The 19443-nt window shown below is 40.3% G+C and overlaps 2 protein-coding genes across 17 annotated transcripts in view; both read right to left on the bottom strand.

The window, feature by feature from the left end:
- Window positions 1-6201, bottom strand: part of mark3a (MAP/microtubule affinity-regulating kinase 3a) — a 43258-nt gene extending 37057 nt beyond the window's left edge. For all 13 annotated transcript variants that reach the window (XM_071512378.1, XM_071512382.1, XM_071512385.1 and 10 more), the window contains exons 1-2: window positions 5627-6201; window positions 1142-1330 (exon numbers count right to left, since the gene is read on the bottom strand). In XM_071512378.1, coding sequence (XP_071368479.1) covers window positions 1142-1330; window positions 5627-5677 — 240 coding nt within the window. In that variant the 5' untranslated portion in view covers window positions 5678-6201. The remainder of the gene's footprint in view (window positions 1-1141; window positions 1331-5626) is intronic.
- A 935-nt stretch (window positions 6202-7136) lies between these two features.
- On the bottom strand, window positions 7137-18568 carry eif5 (eukaryotic translation initiation factor 5). Of its 4 annotated transcripts, none has more exons than XM_071512352.1 (12): window positions 18516-18568; window positions 17620-17833; window positions 15184-15463; window positions 14753-14834; window positions 13965-14137; window positions 13257-13368; window positions 12607-12737; window positions 11017-11178; window positions 9836-9997; window positions 9314-9478; window positions 8400-8540; window positions 7137-7586 (listed from the first exon to the last, which is right to left on the bottom strand). In XM_071512352.1, the coding sequence occupies exons 3-12, from the start codon at window positions 15253-15255 to the stop codon at window positions 7488-7490; spliced, it is 1299 nt and encodes a 432-aa protein (XP_071368453.1). In that variant the 5' UTR covers window positions 15256-15463; window positions 17620-17833; window positions 18516-18568; the 3' UTR covers window positions 7137-7487. The 4 variants fall into 4 exon arrangements, with proteins under 4 accessions (XP_071368453.1, XP_071368456.1, XP_071368454.1 ...); XM_071512355.1 differs by having other exon boundaries at window positions 15184-15324; XM_071512353.1 differs by having other exon boundaries at window positions 18428-18528.
- Between the last annotated feature and the right edge of the window lie 875 nt (window positions 18569-19443).

Genomic DNA, 19443 nt, shown 5'->3' with positions numbered 1-19443 from the left:
TTAACAGATACGGCAAAAGGCATCCACTGAATTATTAACAATAGAATCAAAGGGAGAATGAGAGAAAAAAGCACCCGTAAACTTGTTAACTTGAGATAAACTGTAAATCGCTGTGTTAAAAGAAGCCTGCTATTCCCTTCATTAATTATGAACAAAATCGACCCTGAGCAGCACTGGCTCTGCTTGCGTACATCTATTACCCTCGCCTAGGGTTTGACAGATATATTGATTTACCAAATATTGGGGCTGATATTGGCCTTTTAATAAAATTTGATATCAGCCAGTCAGTGTCGTCCGCTGCCAATATGATGAAGGTGAGGATCTGATTTTACTGAAACAGCTTCAGTCTGTAAAACCTGCAATAAAACCTGCCTCATCCTGCCTTGAGGAGCTGCAATCCACCTAGAAGAATTCATTAGTCTGGTTTCAATGGAGAGTTTTAGTGTCCCAGTGTGGTGGTCTAAATACGGTTTCAGAGGCTTCTCCAGCCTGCCAAGAATACAATTCTGGGGGATCTTCTGCAGGGAACACTGCATCTTGTATTTTGGGGGGATTTTTTTGGCAAGGAAATGGTCAAATTTAAATAATAATTTTGGCCATCAGTAGCTCCAAAATACTGGTATCGGCCTTCAAAAATCCCATTATCAGTCGAACCCTACATTCGACTTTCAGGCTAGCAGACCAAATGTTGAGGATAGAAGCAAGGGTGGAAGTAACATTGTTTCTTTCTATTAAAATAACCTAGTTTGAAGTCCATCTTCTCATCTTGTTGCATTGCAAGAGAAGATCATATGCAACAATGTCTGTTCTTTAAAATAGCTCAGTAACATTTACTTTGATTACACTTTTAAAATTAGCTACTTTTTACTTTAGTACATTTTTACACTAAAGTAAACTTCAGCAAATAACATGATATTTTAGTACTCTTTCCACCCCTGAATACAAGTATATTCCAACAACATGGGAATAATCTTTACCTTTACTGTCTGGTTGCTGCCGTTTTGGCCCTTTAACTCCTTTTACTGGTAACAAAGAATTGAATCTGATTCTACTGTTTCACTTATTTCAGGTCTCTCTGAACAGGAGAGTCATCTAAGCACCTAAATATAACTGTAATGTTAGTATAAATACTCCATCTCACCTCTCTGCCGGTGAGGATGTGTCGGGCCAGTTTGACCTTGGCGAAGTTGCCCTTCCCGATGGTTTTGAGCAGCCGGTAGTTGCCGACGTGCGGCTGCTGCGGCTCGTCGGCTCCGGAGCTGCGGGAGCGCACGCCGGACCGGACCGAGCGCGTGCCGATCTCCTGACGCCCATTGCTGTGAGACGTGTGCTGTGGAAAACACAGATTATTTTAGACAATGGCTTGGCAGTCTCATCGCGCCGACTGAGAAATATCTCCATGTATCGGCCGGTGACTCATGTTGACCCACTGTGACAAATCCACTTAGGCTCTGGAAGGAAAACACCTGATATTTACAGCACAGCATCCAGAGAAGGAAAACAAGCTTCTCATCCACCGGCCACACTGCCAGATGAAATCACAGTATTCACCAGACACTTTCACCATTTCATCAGCCAAAATGTACCTTTAGCACAGAACAAAACCTCTGAACCACGGTAAGAAATTAAATTTTACAGCACAGTTTTTGCTCCTTGATCTGATTTTTGGGGCCATTTTGGTCCTTTCCAAGGGAAACTGAACTATGAAATACTACACTTGCAATGCAAACTGGCAGAAAACACTCAATTTATACCACTAACATTTGTTTTAATTTAACTCATAATGTATATCACATCAATAGAATAACAATCAAGAGACATTATTTACTGCTTCAGGCTGCCCACTCAGTTGATTTCTAATCAGTAGTTGCATTTGTGCGTGAATATTTGACAACTCAACAAAAATGTGAATAGAGTGAAATGCAAATATCAGTAGTCCAGTATCAGTATTGTTTTTACACTTTACAACTACAGCAACTATTACACTTTGCCAACAATGCATGTACTGGCGCATGTTTTGCATTTATTATGCTTTTTATCCTGTTTCTTATATGTCTGCCCTTCTATTGAACTTTTTTTTTTTTAAATCTTGCTTCTTATGTATACTTGTGCTTTTTACCCTGTCTCTCGTATGTGATTTTTGCCTAAATGACACGAGGCTTGTGATGAAGAATTCCATTGCATCTTTTTGTAAATGGAAAAAATGGAAAATAAACTTGAAACTTATCGGGAGCATTTTTTGCCCTCTCCTTTTTCATTTCACAGGCATTTGCGCCCCCCCGCTTATTTCCTTGCCCTGCTTTGAACAATAGCCGGTCACCTGCCATAACAGCTGGTAGAAACTCACACACACCCACGGCCAAAATTCACCAGTATCTGGCTGTTGTCTAGTATCAATTTCCTTTCCTTCAGGCACGCAGACTTTGCTCAGCAGCGCAGGATGTACGGCAGCAGAGCGTACGGCAACACAGGAGGAGAGAGCGGTTTCTGAAGGTTAAAGGGTCGGTCCGTAATTGCAGTCTGGCTCAAACACGACTGTCTTGATTTACTGAAGACGTTTTTCCATTCTCAAAATGTCTGACTGAGCTTTTGATGCCAGAACTGGCAGTGTGTGACAGCTGAATATCTGTCTCATATGTAGTTGTTTTTTTGAGGCTGTAAAAATATACTGAACTGAATAGAACAACACTGAAGTTTTGAGGTCAAATGGATTAGAAAAGTTGCAAAAATGTAGAAGTCAAACTCCTCAGGAAGCTTTGGAAATAGACCAAACATTTCATATGATATCAAATAAATTATTGACTGCACCTTTAATTAAAAATCAAAGTTATCTGCTCACTGTAGGAAGGGGGCTGGTGTCATGGCTGTTGAGGCGAGGCGGTGGGGGGGGAATACGCTGTGACTCCACCCTCCGATATATACATATATTTCAATGGTAATTACCTTGAACGATTTCACTTCTCTTTCGGTGTGCAGCCGTGACAGCAGCACCGATGGGGGAATTGATTCTTCGGGTGCTGTTTTAAAAGCCGTGTCGAACCCTCCCTGCCCCCTAACCCATAAAAATCTGATAGATACCCTCGGCGTGGGCTCGGTAGCGACTCGTCAAACCGATGCCTCATTAACGGTGGCGGTGCTCTCTGCCCCGCCCGGCCGGCCGGCCCCACCCTCCCATCTCATCCACTCTTCCCCAAGTGGGAACTTTTACGAAAAAAATAAAGGAACAGGGTACAAACTAAGTGCAGATTTTTATGCAAAATTAAGAGAACCTAGAATTGAGGTCAACAAAAAAAAAAAACAACAACTCATTCCTACTTTATGTAATTTCATTCTACACAGCATCAATCCCCTTAAAAACAACTATAGTTATCCTGTTAGCATACACATTTTACAGCTAATATTAAGTCCTAATAACAATATGATAGTAATTTCATAGGAGATAAAGATACCATCAGACTGGACAAGGTCACTTTAAACTTACCATTTACCACCACAGACATACTTTAAGTAGGCTATAGTAATTATTATAGGAATGTTATCGTGATATTATAGGAGATAAAGATACTATCAGGTATGATAAACTCACTATTAAGCACCACAAACATACTAGAGTCCCTTTAGCAATATTATGTCAGTATTATAGTAATACTCTCTGAGGTAGAAATGCCATAAAGCACAATAAGGTCACTTTAAACCACACACATACTATAGTCCCTACATGAGTATTATAGGACTACTATAGGGATACCATAGGAGATAAAAATACCATCAAGTAGGATAAGGTCACTGTTGAACACCACCAAGTCTCTATAGGAACATTATGGTGGATTTTCATTAGGATCCATGAGATCTTCAATCGGAAAAAACCCCCCACAAATCTCTGAACTTCTGCTCCCATTTTCCTTTTCTCCTGTTGTCTTCCGTCCACCTGACAACTTCCTCAACATTAAATCCCTGTAAAAAATTCCTCCAAAATATTTGAATACAAACTCACAAAGCTGCGGTGTCTCTTCGCTGCCTGGGAGCCCGTCATGTTCCTGCCGGAGACTTCAGCAGGAAAACACTCATAGATATTCCCCAAGCTTTTTTTCCCCCCTAACTAAACAGCCCCGATACCCGCAGAGAGAGAGACAGAGAGAGAGAGAGAGACAGAGAGAGAGGAACGAGCTGCGTCAAGCTCGCTGCAGACAGCCAGTCTGAAACGGGAAGCTGAACTTTTTTTCCCTTTCATAATAAAAGTATATACTCTCGCCTTTTTTGGGGGTGGGTAAAGTGTTTGTTATTTTGCTCATCCCAACACTCAAAGTGTTAAACTCAAAAGCAACATTTGTTCCATTTACTACAGAATCCTCTTTAAAAATAAAAGTGTTGTGTAGTATGACTCTTTCCCCCTATTTCCCACTCATACAGTGTACCTAAGTGTTGAAATTGCATAAAATATGATGCCACCATTTTTTATTTTCTATGTGAATTACTCATTTCCCTCTGCTGAATCCTATTGCAGCAGCAACAACCTAATTTCCCCCACAGGGATCAATAAAATGTCATCATATGCTATTTACAGTACTATTTGTCTTGTTCTTATCTACACCCCATTCTGTGCTGTTGCCATGACCCAATATGATGAGACCAGATTTTTATGATCCTCTTGGAAAATAGGCTGTTAAGGATCATAAAATAGCATACAGCAAAGAAGATGGAGAAGGGTGGGTTTGTATGAACATACACAAACAATGATTTTAAAACTAGAACATGACAGATAGAAATGTATGATTTAAAGTATGTAAAGGGATGGATTATAGCATTAGGAGGGTGTGCAAAACAGCTGTAAAGGCAGCAGAAGAACATTTTGAGGCAAAGACAAACTAGCGAAAAACATGGGATTGCACCATATCTTAAAATCTTTGACACATTAACATTTCATTAAAATGCCACTAAATTACTTATAGATTATCTAACTATATTCTTCAATTTCACTTCGGTGCTTTATTCTAAATCAGACATGTTGCAAAATGTCCGTCGATATGAGTTTTATTTTGGGGGAGAAAATTGACCGGAAGTACCAATTGTTTTACTCTGGCTAACTTCACACTTGTGAGATTCTCATGGTCAGGAGGGGGCGGGACTAACGAAAGCCCATATTTGGAAGGCGAACGGTTGAAACCTTAGACTGACACCTGGGGAAACCAGTAGCGAGCTTGAATAAAAAAGTACTGTTGCCTGCCAGAACCAGTAGGCAAAACTATTGTAGTTTTGTTCGTGGTTGGGCCTATATCCTGGCTGCATCCGACATTTCGAATACAAAAAAAAAAAACTTAGTTGAAAAAATATATATAACCTACACACACACACACATCAATCACAATGCCGACTTTGCCATGCAGGCACGGGAGAAGATTGCAGGGCGTGTTTGACGTTGAGGATATGAATGTTTACGAGTTAGCAACACTGTTTAACCCCCCCGTGTGAAACAATTATCTACCAGTCAGACAATACAGTAAAAGACGCCATTTATCAACCAAAATCTGAGTACAACATGCACTCCTACCTGGTGGTAATTCGAGGATATCTGTAGCAATGAACCGAGCAGTGTTAGCTAACCAAATAACCAACCGTTTATACTTACGCTTTCCGTCGCCTTCTCGTTGACCGTAGGCAGAGGAGTTTTTGTTGACATTTTGATTAAGTCCTTCCTTAACGAGTTGCTGCCTGACTTCCAAATTCCGCAACAGCTTCAATCCAAACAGCCGAAAATGAAATTATTGCTTTGCTTTGTGGCTCCAGACCATGCAGCCCTCTGGGGAAAGAGTCTCAGCATTGATCGTGACAATTTTCAAACAAGACCGGACGTGTTTTAGCCCTGAGCACCTGAACTGTTACGACCGACAATACCCACGAAAGAGCATAATAATCTTATGCTCGATATTTACATTGCGCAGACATACCATACATGGCCTGTGTTCAACTCGACAGGCAAATGAAATCACTGTCCGTTTGGGTTGAAGTCAATGAGCTACAGCGCTGTCGCCACTTCCAAAATCGCCCCGGGCTTTAAAAAAAACTCTTTCTAATAACAAGCCATGGCGTCTAGTGTCACCCGTCGATGATTTTACAGAAATTCAACAGATTTGGGTTCCTGAAACACTCGCCGTCGGCTCCGTTTCCTCCATCTCCGGCCCAAAGTGAAGCTGGTCTGTTTTAGGTGGGACCAAAATGGCTACTCAGCGGCTGGGTTGGATTATGCTGCGTTCACGTGCTCCTCGTCTGCTCCTACTTCCGAGCTCCCATGGCATAAATAGGATTTGGCGGTGCATTCGAGTGCGTTTAATCGGGCATAACTAAAAAAAAAAATAGTCCCTGTAACAGTAGCTTTAGATGAACGTTTTGTTTTGGAAACCAATCCGCGCAGAGATAGTTGCAGCGGGGGAATTAAGGGAAGAAAATGTGCAATGTAAATTCAATTGATTGTGTTAATTGGTTATTCGCTGGAAGCTGCGGTTTAATTAATCACCTTTACCATCGATTGTTGACACGGCTTCCACGCCCCGCCCCCACCGTCACAGACATCTTGTACTTTCCCAGTCTTGTAAAACACCCTGGACCTCACCAAGTCGTTCATGGGAGTTTAAATCGTAATTACAATATTTCCGACAGCACCCGAAGGCAGCATTAGTCTGTCCAGCTGAACGAGCGGCGGAGGAAGTGAGGAAACGGGCTGACCTCATCTCTCATTGGAGCACAATGCGAAAAGCACAGGACTGGCATTATTTCTGAGGAGGAAACCTTTCTCTGGGAATGAAAGATCATTTTTAGAAGGCTTTTACATTCACAATTTTAAATTTTATCCAAGTATAATGAGAAAAAAAAAAGTTTGAATATCTAATTTAATAGCTACATATTGGAAAGCTTGGACAGTCTTATGTATGCATTTTGTTCAAGTTTGACAAATAAAATTGCAACTCATCCCACACTTGGCATTGAAGTGCATTTCCCATTGGGTAAAATTTAGGCAATATATATTTTCACATAACCTGCCATTCTTGCATAATAAACACAAAGTAGGCCATTACTGAACTCTCTTGGATAAGAAATTAAGCAGTAATATATTGACCATTGCACAGTAAAACAAATTCAAGTGTGGTGGATAGCAAAACATTCTTTATTGACTGGAAAAAATACAGACACAAACAAAAAAGAAAAAAAAAAAAAGAAAAGAAATGTGCAGTCAAATGATCCCCAAAACACCCATGATTAAAATCCCCAAAGCAACTTCATTTCATCGACTGAATACATCTCAAAATTACAGAGTTAATGTGCAGCAAGTAAAGCGCTATGTTAAATCATGCCACAAAGCAGAGAGGGTTGTAAAGGGAGGGGGGGAGAGGGGGGGGGGGGTAGAGGAGGGAAAGGCCAGCCACTTGGGTAGTATGGGGCATCGTGTGAGTCAAAGCCACAACACAACAAAGCATTATCCTCAAAGTCTCTCTTCAGATCGCATCGATATCAATGTCTTCTTCTTCCTTATCGGGTTTGTCTGGTTTCACAGTCTCCACTTTCAGTTCGCGGGCAGAGGACGAGTACACAACCTGGACAGAGAAAAATATATAAAAATGTTACATCATTCAGAGATTTATGTCATTATACCTATAGGGTTTGACCAATATGGGTTTCTGGAAAGCAGACACTGATATTTTTTTCTAATCAAGTCACCAACAGGCGATGTTTGACCATTTAATGCCAAAAGCTTGCAAGTATTCAGTTGTTTCCCCCAGAATTTTCTTCTTGTCAGGGTGGAAAAACCTCTGAAACAGCATTTAGAGACCTCATGGGACATTAAAACTCTCCACTGAAACCGAGACTGATGAAATTCTTTGTGTCAGCAGCTCTTTAAAAAGGCAGAGACCCACCACACCTATTCAATGGTTGGGGAAACTGAGGTATTTTAGGCCTTACATTGGGAATTTACAAAAAAAAAAAATATATATATATATATATATATATTACTTTACAGTTAAATGAAAAGATAAAACAAAAAATGTCAGGTTTTAGATCCTTTTTTGTAGCTGTTCAGAGCCAAATGTTAACGCTCTGACAAGTAATAGTTTGTCGACCTGTGGTTTGATTGGACTATTGTATGCAGTAAAGTGCAATGAACAATGCTAAAAGTTATGAGGTTGCTTAAATCTTCAGTTTGTGATGGGAGGGGAGGTGGGGTGTAAAATATTAGAGGAACTGAATAAAGTTTCAATCTGGAGTTGTCATTTCACTCATGTTTTCTAACTAGAAAATCACTCAAATTAAATATAGGAGAAGACATGGAGGCCAAACAGAGAGATGTAAAATGTAATGTAAAATGAACCGCTGCAAAACAAAGTCAACCACGTTCATGGGACCGTTACCTCAACGTTCTCGTCGTCTTCCCCCTCCTCTTCCTCGCTGCCCTCGCTCTCCTCCTCTGCCTCTTTCAGCCACTTGACAAAAGGGGCGGCCTTGGCATGGATCTCTTTGGCAAGTTCCTTAGAGACGTATTTCTTAGAAACCTGGAGGAGAAAAGCAAAGCAGGTCAGACAGTCTGGCAGCAGACTGTTGAAAGGCAACGGCTGCATAAATCAGGACTAACTCAATCCTGATCATTTGGCTTGTCGTCATAATTTATCACAATTAATCAGTCTTGATGCTTTGAAGAACAATTATTTTACTGCACTTTCTGCACCTTCCATCGACAATATTGCTAACAAGCCAAGGCTCTATTGTTGATGGTGGAAATTAAAATCATGATTACACATGATGAGTGTGCAGCACTAACTCAAGGCCAGGACTGCTGGGGTCAATTAACTTTCAATTAAACGCATTAAAAATGTTGAGTTAGGCTGCAATTTATTAGTTATATAATGGAACGATCACTCTCAATTAGTTCATTTGCAGTAATATATTTGTCAAATTATTATTTTTTTTAAAAACAAAATCCAATAATTGAATTCACTCCAATATGGGCTTTTGAAGGCCAATACAGATATTTTTGTATTCAAGCTGGCAAAAGTAAATACCCTTTATTTTAACTTCACTTTCTTAAATCTTTTCCATTTTCATGCCAAAAATGTCAAATATTCTGTGTTTCCCTGCAGAATTTTATTCTTGTCAAACAATTAAATGAATAAAAAAAACTGCAAAGAAAATAAAATTTCATTGCAGGTTTTCCAGACATCTAGCATATCAGAGCTGGACGACATGATGGCCGATATACAATATTTAATAAAAGGCTAATATCTGCCTGATATCTCAATCTAATCATAGCATCTACACGTCCGCCTACCTTCTCTGCCCAGGCGAATATGACGTCTTCCTCCAGTAAGTCTGCGTCGTACAGGTCTTTGAGGATGATGGGGACCCGGGGCAGCAGCTGGGCTTGGTGCAGCTTCACCAGACACTCGAAGCCTCCCATCAGATACTTCTGGGCTTTCTTGTTGTTGTGGCAGAACTGAAGGAGAGAGAACAACGGTCACAACGAGACAAACTCCAAGTGTACGCTTCATATTTCAAGTGAATTTCACATGGTCGGGTCACATCTGCTCTTCTGAAATGTTTAGAGGCACAATTTAGGAGCATCATCTGTTAGAATGACTCCTCACTTTGAATCTCAAGGTGCTTCTTTTTCAGTTTTCCAAACAGCACCAGTCTATTTTTAGGATCATATGCTACTAAAAATGGAAGCACTGCAAAGCTCGAGCGTACTTGACAAAACCAGACGACAATCACTGTCACACATCAGTCAGGAGATCAAAAGTATTCTCCTGCGGTGGATTTTTAAAGAGTCCAGGTCCAGACGTCAACTCACCCGCAGGAAGTGGCGTTTGTACTTCTTGATCTGGTCGCGGATGTTCTCGTTGAAGAGCAGCTCGCTGAGGATGAGTGGGCCCATGGCCTTCACATCCAGACGCTCCGCCTCCGCCAAGATCTCCTTATCAGCCCCGTCGATGGTTCCACTCTCCTTCTTTTGCTGGAGACAGAAAGAGAGAAGTTGAGGGTGGATGCATCAGTCAGAGGGCTTATTTTTACTACTCTTTGCCTACAGGCTGATGTAAGGCTGGGCGATAAGTCAATATTATTACTCATCGTCTTTTAGTGGAATCATGTTGTCATGATATGGTGATTTTGGGATATCATGACACAAAATTCTGCTCTCTAAACTAATGATAACAAGCAAATTTTATTTCAAAACTGACAAAATGAGGTATGAAACATTTTCAAGAATATTATTTTATTTGTTTGACATCACACCTAACACTACCGTTCGGTTCAATGGGATGAATATTAATTTGATTATTTGACATGTGATTTTGCCATATCGATATATAGATCCGAGTGTCAAATTATTTTCTATCCATGTTTTCAAGACCTATGTAGTAGGGCTGGGCGATATATCAATATTATATCGATATCGTGATATGAGACTAGATATCGTCTTAGATTTTGGATATCGTAATATGGCATAAGTGTTGTCTTTTTCTGGTTTTAAAGGCTGCATTACAATAAAGTGATGTAATTTTCTGAACTTACCAGACTGTTCTAAAACAGGGAAGGAAACCCTGTCTTTGCATTTTATTTTGATCACAGTCTTGTTTTAATGAAAGTGCTTGTGACATCTCACATGTGGCTTTGACTTACAACTGAACATTTAGCCCACTTCGTAGAAAATACCGAGATATATATCGTGTATCGCCATTCAGCCTAAAAATACCGAGATATGATTTTTGGTCCATATCACCCAGCCCTACTATGTAGGAACCCTGAGATTCACTGAACCAAAAGTAGGCATTAAAGTTGCCATGATCCAAGCCAAATTTGACAAACACTAGCCAAATCAGGGTGCTACAGACAGCGAGGGGAAGTAGAAAACGAGGGGAAGCAGATAAGGACGATGTAGTCACATTCACAAAGTCTAATTTCCAAGTTCTGCTAATAGCTCAAAGCCAAATGACTGAGCTGTAACGGCAGACACCGCCTGGGAATCCTTACTTTCACAAAGTTGTAGAACAAGTTGACCCTCTCCTCCAGCGGTTTCTCCAGGTCCTCGCTGAGGGTGAGGTTCTTGGCGTGGTCGCTGATCTCCTCCATTCGTCGCCTCTGCGCCTCCTCCGTAGTCTCCTCTGCCCAGTCCTCGTCATCGTCGTCTCCATCCTAACAGCCGGAGACACGGGAAGAGGTCAGACGCAGTAAAAAGGTGGTGGTGCAGCAAAAAAAATTCAAAATGATGTAAGTATTTTACTGCACACTCAAAGGCTCACACAGTTCCTTTACTTGTATCTCGTCTCTAGAGAAATGGTAAATACAGTAAAAGCAGAATTGTTTTTTGCCAAATATGATTTTTTTTAATGACTGCAGAAAAGGGGAAATTGTATTCGTATCATAAATGATTCAGCATTTTGTGTCGAAATAAGAGTTCCAGATAAACCAGGTAGAGAGACAACTGTTTGAACTGCAGACTCAACTGAATCCTCCCTTATTTAAGCTGGCAGGACTCCTGTCTTGTTTGAGGAGTTTCAGTCAATGTAAACTCAGAAACAGCCTGATCTATGGAGGTAAAGGTTAATGGACTATAAGAGTTACGACATTTTTAAAAGGTTGTGAAAGACTGAAGTCAGACCAGTCGGTGCTATCCTTCTGCAGAACGTCCATTGAAGGAATGGGTATGAACACCACTTTCAGTATTTTCACAAAAAACATTGGAATATATTTTCTTTGTTAATGAGGATCCCATACTTTCAAAAAGATATTTTGAAACTAAGAATTTACTGAAAACAAACTATAGTACCGAGCCAGTGTTCATGGATGATCAAAGATTGTTTTTTTGTCTCCATATTTGCTGCCAAACTGTCATTGCTGTGGTGTTTTTGCACCAATTGATCGGCTACCAATCATAATCAGCCGATAAACTTTCTAAATAGGTCACTGGTGATCGGCCAATAACCGTTTCAACTGCCTGATCAAATACAAAAATTTTAAATTTCCAGATCAGGAAAGCGGTCAAATGTATGCCGTACAACCAATTCGCTGCAGTCAGCAGAACGTTGGCAGCGTAGGCATGTCGACAATCTGGCATCGACAGTTCATTTCTGACGCTGCGTTTTGAATTTCACAGCCTATAATCAGAGAATCAATCACTAATAATCAATAGATCAGAACCGGTTTAATATATTGACAGAAGACCCAGCTGCAAAGAAAAACCTTTTCATGTGCTAGCAGTGGAAAAAGGTGAGCAAGCACCTTGGTCATCAAGACACACTGACATTAAAATGACTATGTTTGGATAACATCATTTATTTATATGAAAATATCATAGATTACTTTAAAGTTTGCCTCTCAATGCATAGTGAAATTACTTCTGCCAAAGTGCCATTGAGCAAAGCATTCAAAGAGAATGACAGTCCAGACAGTCCAGTGAAGGCATGGAGGTGTTTAACTGCAGAATGTGAAGCAGAGTGTTGCTGAAAAACAACATGCGCACTCTGCAAACCTTCACCAGATACACAAGATGGTTAAGAACCAAAATGGCTGCACGGATCTGGATCTCCTTCTCCAAGAACCCCGCTGCAGGAGGATACACACCACAGCCTCAGGAGCGTCGATGTCGTTGTGGTTCCCGGCCTCGCCGCTGCCGGAGCCGTTCTCCTTGTCCTTCTTGCGGTTCTTCTTCTCTTTCTCCTTCTTTGCGGATGCGGATCCACTATCATTGGTCTCTGTTACCGAAGTGGCAGGCACGTCGTTAATATCACATTCATAATGTATAATCTGACATTAGGTTGATTGATCAGATGTTTACTTTCCGCCCTCCGTTACTGCATATTTTACATGATTAAGAGTACAATTAACTGCTTGTATATTTACCCCATCCATTCTTTTCCCATGTTGATAAATACCGCTATGATGACCTACTTATCACGTTAACGATAATTGGCAGCCATGTCAGATTCCTGCCCATCCTCCACTTGTTATTTAAGCCTCTTGTTTCTTACTGTGCACTCACAGTGAATAAATAGGCCTATTCTCTGCATTGGAGTTATGAATGTGAAGCTACTTTTTCCTGTTTAGTTAATATCACATTTGTCTAGACAGGATGACAGTATTTTACAGCTGTCTAAAAACACACATTGTTTATTATGGGTGTCGACAATGGGACTCGGACCTCCTGAGCTAAACAGGAGCAGAAAAATGGCAGGATAGTAACAAAACCCAGTTAAGATATAAATGAGTCTCACCTGGTGGGTTTTTGAGGATGAACGTGCAGAGTTTGTGTCTGGTGTCTAGCATGCCACGGTAGCCACAGGCCTTACAGGAGTTGCCGATGGTTTGTTTCTTGGGATTGACATGCTGCGGGGAAAGTCAAATAAATGCAAATTCTTATAGAAGGACAACAGCTTAACGTTCCAGTCAAATAAACCGCTGTGAGGAAATCTTTTTTTTTTCCTGCTTCCAAAATATTTTCTGTTTTAAGGATTTAGCCAACACTCTTATATATAGTGACTTTGGGTTTGAAAGAATAAGCTTAATTTTCTTGATCATCATCATTACAAGCAACAAAATAGAAAAGGGGTGCAAGAGTCAAAACATCCTCGGGGATCCATAGAACGGTCAGGTACGATAGTGAAGTGCTTGGTAAAGAAATAAGAGACAGGGAGAATTGTTTTTTTACTTATAAAAAAGGTGAATAGTCATTTAAAAACTGTCAAATAAACCATTATGCTTTACTTTGTTTCTTTGGGTTCTTAAACATTTTTCCCTTTCACAACTATTCCAGATGTAAGTTGGCAACTAAAACTCCCTATATGTGAAATGACAAGAACAAAAAGGAGTTGTCATTTTATTGGGACTGAGCCATTTGTGTAATTGGAAACTTGAAGACCTGGAAGACCTGGATCAAATTCACACTTCACAAGACCCGCCTAAGGATGCTGTGAAACATTTACCAGATCAGTTTCAGGGTTGTCACACTCGGGACACAGCACAAATTTTCTGATGAATCCATCAAGCATGTCCTGCAACTTGTTCGCCTCGTGGGATCCGTTGACGATGTAGCGGTCGTTCTTGGCATCAAACTGGGTCTGAGCACCGAGTTCACAACCAAAAAACTTGGTCGGGTCTGTGGAGGAGGTCAGAGTTAACAATACAGTCGCAATGAAATAAAAAATAACTTTTTCACCTTGTTAGCCTATTCTTCATATGATGTATATCTATTTAACAATAAAGACTACTTACTTCCTAGAAAATGGCATATTTTTATTAGTTACTTCATGGTGTACCAGTAGGTTTTCATAAAATTTTCAGCCAATAATACCGTCACAGATATTTGAACTACAACTTTCAAAATGACTGTCAATATTTCCTTTTGCTAAGATTGATGGCAGAATTTATTCTTTTTGAATAATCTGGAATTCATGAAGCTCAAGATTATGCACAAAGCATTTTTGATCTTTGGAAAAGTCCATCCCTGTGTTTTATCCTTCCCCAACATCCCATTTAAAAAGACACCATTAAAATGACTTTTCCATGTGATATTATAAACTTCATATGCCATATTTAATATACAAGGCAGCAGCTGCTGCTGAATTAAATTAATTTGTAAACTTTACAATAACACTCATTCTGGTTGATCCCCAGTTACAAAATGGCTACTGGTGCATTTTCCAAAGTGATGGTTAAACACAAAACAAATGGAGGGATTGAGACAGAAGATGCTACACATGGTGTGACTTACATGTTGGAGGCCTGTTCAATGCCTTTGCAACATCAACCATGTTGACAATGACCGTCTTGATTCCATTCCCTTTGCCTTCAACCTGGAGAGGAGAAACACACAAACAGAATAAAGACCATCAATGGAAGAAGTCAAAGCTCAAAATAACTGATTCAAGGCCCATTCATATCTAGAACAATATCTATAAAATAACTATGAATTGTTCCAAGTAAATAGTATAACTGTGTTCCTACTACAACGATACCTGTAAAAACATCCAAAACTATATTTCTGGTGCGATCTCAGAGAGATTTTTTGGATGCAGAGTCTACGATAAAACATTTTCAACCAATCAAATTAAAATTCTAAGAAAGAAAGTGAACGGGCCTTAAGATTTAAGCTAAATTACAAAGTAAAAACCATCTCTGAAACCGTGTGACGGCGATCTCTACCTTGGCAATCAGACGGGGCATCTTGTAGCGATAGAACTGGTCTGACACGCTGCGGTTGACGTTGACAGACATTTTGGCTGGATGTTAGCACTATCAGTAAGATAAAAGGATCTTGAATGGGGATTTTTCGGGATCTTCTGTCTGGAAAAGAGGGGATGACATAAACGACTGCAAGCGTGCTCGGTCTCTGACATGAAAAACGCTGTGCCGCTGTGGCCGCAAGCTCCTTGCTTGAAGGCTAGATTTCCACCACACAGGTTCCAACGGCTGCGCAACAGCTCTGCAAGAGGAGAGGGACACGGGTTAGGAAAAAAAAAAAAAAAAAAAAAAACCACCAAGCAATATTTAATTAAAAGAAATAAATAAATAAATTCAGCGGCAACTCCATGTATGTTCTGCGGTGTTCTACCTGGCAGTGACGGGTGCTGCCCTGGCTCTTCGTCATCAGTGCTGCCTTGCTCTTCCCTGCCGCTGAATTACGACTGCTGCCCTCGTCTCACTGAGTTTTCTAGCGCTGGCCTCACCCGTCTCTCATCGCCGCATGCCACTTCTCCTTTTTGTTTCTCTCTGTTTGCTTCTGTCATTATTGCTGCCCATGACTCTGTCAATGTTACCTATTGCACGATAAGCCGTCCCGGAGGGGGGATCCCCATTTGCCTCAGCCCGCCCAAGGTTTCTTCCAAGTTTTCCTTGGGAGTTTTTCCTTATGTGCATTTAGGGTCTAAGGCTGGGGTGCCGGGTAGGTTAGGCTATGTAGAATAGGTAGTTTGTTTTGTCTTGCTAAATCTGCTCTTGCCTACCTGTGTTTTTTTTTTGCTATGTTTGTCTTACATAACTTTGTTCATCACTGATTGTGTTTAGTTAGACCTAGCTAGACACATTCTCTGTAAAGTCCTCTGAGACATGCTTGTGACAAAGGGCTATATAAAATAAAAAAATAAAAAATAAATAGACTTGACTCCAACCTGACTGAATACCGAATGTATATTTGCATAAGTGGAATGAATAATTATCAATTGTATATGTCTTGTATTGAATGTGAGGTTGTCCCTGTGCCATGTGTCAGTAAGGCTGGGCGATAAATCAATATAGTTTCATATTGTGATGATATGGTGACTTTGGGATATTGTGACACACAATTCTGCTGTTGAATTGATGATAACAAGCACATTTTATTTAAAAACTCAAAAATTGAGATTGAAATTTTAAGGAATATTATTAGAAAATGTCAGTTTTGTTTGACATCAAGGCTAGCATTACCATTCGGTTCAATGGGATGAACATCAATTTGATTTAGGCTAACGTGATTTTGCATTCATAAGCCACATTGCGATATGTGGTATATCAATATTGTATAAAACAATATTGATTATTGTGATATTGATGTGCCAGCCCTGTGTGCCAGTATGCAATTGCATTACGGCAACTGCTATGTCTTCACCAATGTCACCAAGACAAACTCCAGCATATTTATTTATTTATTTATATTAATTTAAATTATTTGTATTTTTACAGCTTATCACCCCACCAAACACAGCTCACAGGATGCCCACCGTCAATATGTTAATTCCTGTACTAATGCCTCCATTTAGCCAGCCCAAGCAGAGTTATGACACAGCTACTCCAAACCAGAAAGGGAGACAAAATGTCAGCACAGAGGATCCTGAGACTCAGGCTTACATTTTAGGCATTCAGTTGATGCTTGGATCCAGAGAATCTTAGGATGCATAAATCCCTGGATTGCTGACATTACAAGTAACCAAAAGTAAAGGGGGAAGTGATAGAAAACAAATTTGACAAATAACCCTGTTTTCCTAGAATGGGCAGAGAAGCCCAAAGAAAAGTAGTAAGAACCAGGGAGAAAGCTAGATGTTTTTTGCCCCCATCAGCCATTTATACGTATAAAATGGCTTTGTTAGAGCCCTTTGTCTTAAATGCAGGCCTCTGGCTTTAGTCAAATAAGGCCTGCTACTGTTAATATGTCACAAACAGGGGCCTGACTGCTGCCAGAGAACCCCCTCCCTGCTGTCGGCTAACACCGCACAGCGTTGAGACCCAGACTCTTAATCGTTTCACAGCCTCGTCAATATAATTAAATACTCTTTGACTTAGTGAGTCATAACTAGTTTCTCAATGACACACGGGTCTCCGGTCAGGAGGCGGCTCAGGAGGGCAGAGGTCGAGCCTATTTCAGGAGGAAGCTAGCCTGCTGGCTGCTTGGTGCATAGTGCGTCATGAAGCAGAGGCTGAACACTCACTGCACACGAGTGATGGAATAGGGAGACGCCATTTTGATACCGTTGCACAGAAACATGGCATATTGTACGATATAACGAAACCATCGCTTCGTTTATTTAGACAAAATATATATATATACAGAAAATATATCGTCAACCCCAAAAATTTAAAATAAAAGAAAGAGGATCAAACTCTTACCGTTTTCGCAAAACAAAGACATAAACACAACGCTGATCGTCCAAGAGGCGCAGTGAAGGGTTGTCGATCGCTGGTGGTTGTTATATTGATTGTAGCAAGGTGGTTATTTGTTTCTTGTTTTCAAAGATGCAGAGTTGCACACCAAACGTCCGAACAATGCAGGTGCCAGGCTCACAAAGAAGGAATATCTGGAACGTCCTCGGGGTTTGGGGACCTTGGGAAATAAGCGTATTGTTATCCATACAAATTGTGGGCTAAAATGCTAGCATCATCAGGTGTGACAGATAGCGTTAACTGGGCGACGCTAAAGTTCATTTGGTGGATGGCTCAATCGTGAGGTACAGTGGCGTCGATAAATAACTCAACAAACTATGACACAAAACAATCCTTTTAACCTTCCGTTATGCCAAATAAAATTAGCTTCGACACAGTATGAAGGCAGCCAGCTGTTAACTGGCTCGAGTTACACGTGTTTCATCCCCCAAATCCCAAAATTGTGATAATATATAAACAGATATTTACAATTCATAAATCCAACGACTAAAGTTATCTATACGGTGGTAGAAGTAAATCTTCACTCCAACTACAGTTTCAATTTTAGTCGTGTCCGTTCTGAAAACTCAATCGCTGATAGAGCTCCAGGAAATAGTCAGAGCCGAGATGCTAAGCAAGCCAGTTGACGTCCCGTAGCTGCACTAGCTTGAAAGCTAACGGTAACATTAGCTACCAGCATCGTCAAACATCGTCGACGCTGTCTGATGAAGAGACGATGAAGATACAGCGAACTTAACGTTGGCTAGCTAGCTACCTTTCTCTGTAGAATTACGACCAACGATCTGTTATCCAAGTCGTGATGTGAAGAAAAAAAATATGATGAAATTTGTTTCGCATCTTACCTCTCGAATGTTCTGCGAAATACTGCTGCTCACGTCGCTTTTACTAACGAGTGTCAAGCGAGCAGAAACAAACAGGATAAGACTTCCGGTGGGATGATTTATTTGAAAATAAAAGCCAAAAAGTACCAAGGGTAAAAGATTGAAAATATTTAATGGGCAACTGTGGTAAATTAAAGGTCAATTGTTTTCTCAGCTGATATATAAATACATACATAGCTACAACTCATGTACAAAGAGAGCATACATGTATTCAGCAAGCAAAGAGCTAAACACAAAAAACAAAGACTCAAACACAAACTCATACCAAACAACTTGTAAGGATGAATCATCAGAAACAAGTGCATTTAAGCCCATTGCATCATTGCAATTAATTCTTCTGGCTTTTTACTGCAGCCAGCAGTTGACAAAATCGATGTCAATACAGCATATACTGTAAGTTCAAGACACAAACAGCCCAAAAGAACTTGGAAAAGACATTTGCTGTCAGAAAATAGTGAGTTTGCTGCATTAAAAATGTGGCCTTAATTTGAATATTATCTGTGAGGTAATATGAGGAATAGAAGAGTAGGACAGCAGTATTAACATCTTTCCAAGCAGTCTGGTATTGGTCTTGTTTCTACAGCTTTTTGCAATCCTATCTATGCCGCCTGTTTGAACTTTAATGAGTCTGTGCATTTGTAGCTCCTATTTCCTTACAAGGCCACCAGCACAGACCGCCATGTGTCAATGGCCTTAAATTTACTTGTTTATCATAGTACATGTAGTAGTTTTGTACACGTTTCGTTACAGTCGTGAAATACATCTGTCTAGCCCTTTTGCAAGGTCCTTTAAAGTCAGAAATACTATTTGAAATCAGAAAATACTATTAACCATAATACCATATTATCTCTTTTGTATCTATACTACAGTTTATGTTCAATCTAGGGGA

This window comes from Centroberyx affinis, unplaced genomic scaffold, assembly GCF_046629955.1.
Source record: "Centroberyx affinis isolate AG114_WGS23_722 - 3 ecotype Tasmania unplaced genomic scaffold, CSIRO-AGI_Caff_v1 ptg006247l_1, whole genome shotgun sequence".
Lineage (NCBI taxonomy): Eukaryota > Metazoa > Chordata > Actinopteri > Beryciformes > Berycidae > Centroberyx > Centroberyx affinis.
This window is presented reverse-complemented; position numbering and strand designations above follow the sequence as displayed.